Raw genomic sequence first — 6,129 nt, forward strand, 5'->3', positions numbered from 1 at the left:
TGCACCACCACCACCACCACCACCGCCACCACCACCCACGTCATCATCATCAACCTCGCGTCCCGCCGCGACCGCCGCGCGTTCATGGAGGCGTCCTGCGCCGCGCCGCTGCGCGACCGCGGCGTCGCCGTCGAGTTCCTCGACGCCGTCACCGCGGCGGCCTGCGGCGCCCGCGCCTGCGCCGCCTACGCCGTCCACGAGGGCTTCGCGCTCGGCGACGACGCGCTCGACGCCTTGGTCGACGCGTGGCACGCCGGCGGGAACGCGGCCGTCGCGCGGTCCGCGCTGGAGCGCTACTACGGCCGCGGCGTGCTGCCGGCGGAGGTCGCCTGCGCGCGGTCGCACGTCGCCGCCTGGCGGCGCGCGGCGGCGCGCTTCGCCGACGACGCGGCGCTGGAGAAGGTGCTCGTGCTCGAGGACGACGCGGTGCCGTGCCTCGGCCCGGTCCGCGCGGCCGATTGGGCCGGCGTCTACGGCGCCGCGTGGGCGGCCCTCGTGGCGCGCCTGGCCAAAACAACACTCCCAAGCGACGTCGACCTCTTCTACGTCGGCCGCCACCGCCTCGGCCCCGACGGCGGGCCGGCCGGCGCGGTCTGCTACCCGGCGGGCTTCTCGTCGTGCCTCCACGCCTACGCGCTGACGCGGCGCGGCGCCGCGCGCCTCGACGCGATCAGCGGAAACTTCCTCCGGCGCGTCGTCCCCGCCGACGACTTCGTGCCCGCGCTCTGCGGCGTCCACCCGCGGCGCGACCTCGTGGATGACGGTCTACACTTCGTCGCCGCCGCTTTTTCCCCCGAGGCCGCGCACCAGCTCTGCTCCGTCGCCCTCCCCGGCGACGCGCTCGCCGGCGCGGCGGCGTCGAGCATCGAGGTCGACGGGGACGGGTGGCGCTGGGCGCGGCCGTCGCTCTACGTCGCCGCGGCGGATTTCCGCGCGCTCGCGGCGAGCTGCGCGGCCGCGCGCGACGCGCTCGGCGACGAGGCCGCGTGGCGGGCGCTGGCTCTCAAGGACTTTGACGGGTGGCGCGGCGGGAGCTGGCGCTGCGCGTACCGAAGACAGGTCGCGGCCGCGCCCGTGGCGCCGCCGGCGCTCGCGACGCCGAAGCTTCCTGATGTGTCCTGGTTCTGCACTGACAGACATGCCCGCGTCCTCGACGCCGCGCCGGGCCACCCGCGGCGCCTCGACGCGCCCGCGCTCGTCCGGAACGTCGAGCGACGGCGCGTCGTCCTCGACGACCTCGCGGGGCCGCTGACGTGCTCGTCCGGCGACGGCGACGTTTCCGTGGACGCCGCGGACTTTTTGAACTACGCGAGGACGACGCGCGACGCGGACCCGCTCCTCGTCTTCGACGCCGGCGCCGCGGCCGCGCTCGACGTGCCGCCGCCGGCGTGCATGGCGCTCGACCTGCTCGAGGCGCTCTACGCCGAGGATCGACCGCTCGTCGACGGCTCGGGCTCCGCGGCCGCGCGGCTCGTCCGCGGCGAGCGGCGCTGGGTCGTCGCCGGAGGCGCGGGGGCCGGCGTGCCCTGGCACGTCGACCCCTTCGGCACGGCGGCCTACAACGTGCTCCTGAGCGGGTCGAAGCTCTGGGCCTTCTTCGAGCCCGCGGCGCCTGGGAACGCGCCGCCGGGCTGCCGCGCGGACGACTCGCCGCCGGCGCGGGCCTGGTTCCTGGACTTTGCGCACTTCTTCCGCGCCGACGTCGCGCCGGACGACGGCGACCACGCGGGGCGCCTGACCTGGGCCCTGCAGCGCGCGGGCGACTGCGTGTTGCTCCCGCCGGGCGCGTGGCACGCGACGCTGAACCTCGGCGAGGCCGTCGGCTACACGCGCAACGTCGTCGACGCGCGCTGCCGCGGCGTCAAGCGCGCGGCGGCGCTCCTGGGGGCCGACGACGCGTCCCTCGCGGGGCGGCTGGAGCGCGTCGCGCGGAAGCGGCGGGCCTAGGATTTTCCCGTAGTTACCGTCGCGCGGCCTGCTCGATGGCGTCGAAGAAGGCCCCGGGGCTCCGCGCGACGATGGCGTTGGTGATCTTCGCGCCGACGGCGCTGTCGATGGCGCCCTTGGGGTTGACCTGGGTCAGCAGCGTGAGGTCCGTGCGGCCGTCCTTCCGCGCGGCGACGACGTTCGCCGCGAGGACGACCTCCGCGCGGCGGTACCGCTTGACCTCCGGCCGGGACGCGTGGGTCACGGCGCGGTTGACGACGCAGCGCGCGCCGCTTCTCAGCGTCGTGAAGTGGCAGAGCGTCACGAAGTCGCGGGGCTTGAAGGGCCCGAACGGCTTCGTGGCGGACCACGAGACCTTCGTCGTCGCGTCCCAGCGGTCGATGTCCTCGCACTCGACGCAGTACTCGTTGAAGTCCTTGGCGCGCGCCGCGTCGGCGAAGAGCGCGTAGACGGCGTCGGGGCTCGCGTCGATCGCGCCCTTGGCGAGGATGCACGCGTGGCGGCCGGAGCCGTCGTTCAGACGCCACACGCGCGCGCGGCCCTCCAGAGTCACGGGCTGCCAGCGGGCGTCCGTCTCGTCGAGCAGGGCCTCGACGCGGTCCACCGTCTCTCGGTTCGCTTTGCGCAGCGCGCCGGCGTCGACGGCCGTGGCGGCCTTTGCCGCGGTCTTGTCGCGCGTCTCTTTGACGCGCGCCTGCAAGCGCGTCGCGGCGCTCGTGAGCTGATCTCCCAGGTTCGCGCTTGCGAGCGCTAACAGTGCTAACACGAGCATGCCAGAGCGCGCCATGCTGATCAGAATTGAGCGCGAGGCTGCGTGCGCATAGCTGCGCAGCTTCAAAAATCGATCCCAGCAAAGGCATCATCAACCTGACTCGAAGAAATTGGTGTGTTCCTCAGCTCGTGATGGTGGCCATCCTGGCGGAGCGGCAGCCCCTGCTGCGCGACAACGCCGCGCGGCCGTGGCGCCGCCTCCTCGCGGCAGCGGCGGCGTGCGCGGCGCTCTTCGCGTTCCGCGGATCGACGCGGCCCGGCGCGACCGCCCTGGCGGCAGCCTCGTCGACGGCAGCCGCCTCGAAACCGACCGCCGCCTCGTCGACGGCAGCCGCGTCGAAACCGACCATGTACGTCGTCGAGTCGGACCTGGGCCAGGGCGGCGCGGCGGCGAAGTGCTTCACCTGCGGCTACCACGCGAGCTTCCTCGCGGACGTCGTCGGCGTCGAGCTGGACAAACAGGTCACCGTCCCGAGCCTCTCGGCGCTCCTCGACGGCGGCCGGCTCCGCGCCGGCGACGTCGTCGTCTTCTCGCTCATCTCCGAGATGGTCACGGGCGCGCCCGACACGACCGCGCCCGTCGCCGCCGTCGACGCCGCCGCGCGGAACGCGCCCGAGTCGACGAACGACCAGGCGTACCTGTCAGGGCAGGACAAGAGAGCGAAATTCCCAACTTCAAAGGCTCCTTTCTCGGCCGTTTTCCACTCGTTTCGGCTGATTTTTGGACGAGCGATCATCTCTCGGAACGGTCTCGAAGCGTGGATGCTTTGACCGGAACGCGCGCGCGCGGAACACTCACGTTGAAGCGACGTCGAATCTCTCTTGTCCTGCCCAGGTACCTGTCCGCGTGCTCGTACCACTTCGGCGAGGAGAACCGACTGCTTTACGCGCCCGCGGTCGCGCGCCTCCTCGAGGTCGAGCGGCCCCTCACGCTGGTGTTGGCCGACGACTGGTCCTGCCACGCGCGGTTTCCCGCGAACTCCAGACACAACGTGCTCCGCAACGGCCACGGCACGGGCGCCATGGGCGGCGTCACCTACCTGCCCTTTGGCGTGCAGTACGTGCCCGCGACGGACTTTTATCACGCCCGCGACGCGGCGCCGCTCCTCCCGGCGAGCGAACGGCCCGTCGTCTTCTCGGGCGCCGGCGCGGGCGACTGGCGGAAGCCGAGCCGCGACGCGTTGAACGCGACGGTCGCGCGCCACCGGGGCGAGTTCGACGCGCGCTTCGGCGGCGATGCGTGGGTCGTCGACTACTACAAGTTCCAGATATCCCGCGACGGCTTCTCCGGCCCCGGCTACACGTGGACCGAGTCCGCGGCGGCGTTGGACAACGGCATCGGCGACTACTTCGACCTGCTGCGCCGGTCGCGGTTGACGCTCTGCCCCGCGGGCGACGTCTGGGAGGGCGGGTGCGTCGTCCAGGCGCTGGAGATGGGCTCCGTGCCCGTCGTCGAGGACGCGGCGCGCTACAAGGGCTGCGAAGACCCCGCGGCGTTTTACCGCGAGTCCGGCGCGTTCCTCGTCCGCGACTGGTCCGCCCTGCCGTCGCTGCTGGCCGAGTGGGCCGACGCGGGCCTCCTCGACGGCGGCGCGCTCGACGCGCGCCAGGCCGGCCTCGCCGCGTGGTGGGCGGACGCGAAGCGAACATTGAAGCAAAACGTCGCGGCCTTCGCGGCCGCCGCGCCGGCGTCGACGAACGCGTGCGCCGCGGCGCCGCTGGCGGGCGACGCCCGGGCCGCCGCGCTCGAGACCTACGCGGCCTACTACGCCCAGGACCACTGGTGGGACGACTTCGAGGACTCGCCCTGGCTCCCGGGCCAGATCTGCTCCAAGCTGTACCAAACAGTCACGAAGCAGGCGGCCTGCTTCTCGAGCGCCTGCGCGCCGCCGGTCTTCGCGTCGATCGAGTGCGGTTAATCTAGAGGACGGCGTAGCACGCCATCGTGGCGATGCCGCACTGGTTGTCCTTGTTGCGCGCCATCTTGACGTAGCCCTTGTCGCCCCATAAGGCTCCCCAGGAATTCCGCACGATCCAGTAGTCCTTCGAGCCCTCGGAGCCGTAGCCGACGACGGCGACGCCGTGGTCGATGTCCGACGCGCCGTTCTTGCAGCCCTTGTGATCGTAGACGCCGCGGAAGTAGAGCTGAAAGAAAACGCTCGACGCGTCGATGCCCACGGAGACGACGGGCTGCGCGTAGGCCGCGGCCTGGAGCGCGGTCTCGTCGCCGTGGCTGACGTTTTCGTAGCCCGAGAAGTGGCCGACGGCCTTCGAAGCGTCGTACTTGCACGCGCCCTTGGACCACAGACCGTATTTGTAGTCCTTCTCGGGCTCGATGCCGCCCTGCGCCTGACGAACTCGACGGCCTTGTACATGAAACCGCCGTCGCAGGCCTTCGGGCCGATCTCGCAATCCAAAATTTGCTGCTCGGAGAAGACGTTGGAGCTATTTGTCTTGTAGTTCCAGGCGCCCTCCATCGTCGCCACGGCGGAGAAGGCCCAGCACGACCCACACGCCAGCTGGTTCTTCACCCTCCCGACGACGTGCGGCACGTCGCGCCAGTCGAACGCGTCGGGAGGCGGCGCCGCCGCCGAGGCCGCGGGAGCCGCAGCGCCGCCGGCGACGCCGCCGCCGCCGAAGCTCAGCAGGGTGGCGCGATATTCATCGAGCGACAGGTCGGCCAGCGGACCCTCGGTGGTCAGCCAGAAGCTATGCTCTCCGGCGTCGGCGGCGGCGTTGTGCTCGTCGACCAGCTTCTGATTGCTCAGGAAGTTCGCGCGGCGCACGTCGAGCGTCGCCGTCGACCGCGTGTTGGCGCCGTGCGTGTCGAGCCACCGCTGGAAGCCATCGTCTCCACGAACGCTGCCCAGTGCGAGGACGAGAATCGTCGCATACTTCATATTGGGCAGCCTCCAGAGAGCGCTGCACCATTGCAGAAAGGAAGACTAAATCTTTGTTAGCGCCTCGCACGCGATGGGGCCCATAAAGGCAACGTGGACGGAGCGGAGCACGGTGAAGACGCGGGGCGAGAGCGCCGTGATCCTGCGGAGCGCAAGCGGTGTATACCGGCTCGGGCGGCCCGACGACGCGGCGACGTCGCTGCCCCTCATCGCGGCGGCCCCGCACGCGGCCGGCGACGCCCTCGAGGACGGCGAGGACGTCGAGCTGTCCAAGTCGCGGCCCGGGAGCCGGCGGCGGCGGCGGCCGCGGTCGCGGGCCGCCGCGAAGCCGTCGGAGGAGGGCGCGCTCGCCGCCCGGGGGCCCGAGGCCAAGGTCTCGGCGACGCTCGCGGCGGCGCGGACCGACGCGGGCCGCGTGGCCCTCATCGAGCGCCTCGAGGAGTACGAGCGGAAATTCCAGGCCATCCCGCGGGAGTTAAGGGCGACGAACTACGTGCGGCTGAACGAGCGC

At 71.9% G+C, this 6,129-nt stretch overlaps 1 protein-coding gene across 1 annotated transcript; it reads right to left on the reverse strand.

Annotated features, from left to right (window-relative positions):
- Window positions 1–4,638: 4,638 nt before the first annotated feature.
- AURANDRAFT_59482 (hypothetical protein) lies at window positions 4,639–5,195 on the reverse strand (the record flags this gene model as incomplete). The annotated part of the gene is made up of 2 exons (XM_009042498.1): window positions 4,639–5,049; window positions 5,073–5,195. The coding sequence occupies 2 exons, from the start codon at window positions 5,193–5,195 to the stop codon at window positions 4,639–4,641; spliced, it is 534 nt and encodes a 177-aa protein (XP_009040746.1).
- Window positions 5,196–6,129: the final 934 nt, after the last annotated feature.

The sequence above is a fragment of the Aureococcus anophagefferens genome (assembly GCF_000186865.1).
Source record: "Aureococcus anophagefferens unplaced genomic scaffold AURANscaffold_31, whole genome shotgun sequence".
In the NCBI taxonomy this organism is placed as follows: domain Eukaryota; class Pelagophyceae; order Pelagomonadales; family Pelagomonadaceae; genus Aureococcus; species Aureococcus anophagefferens.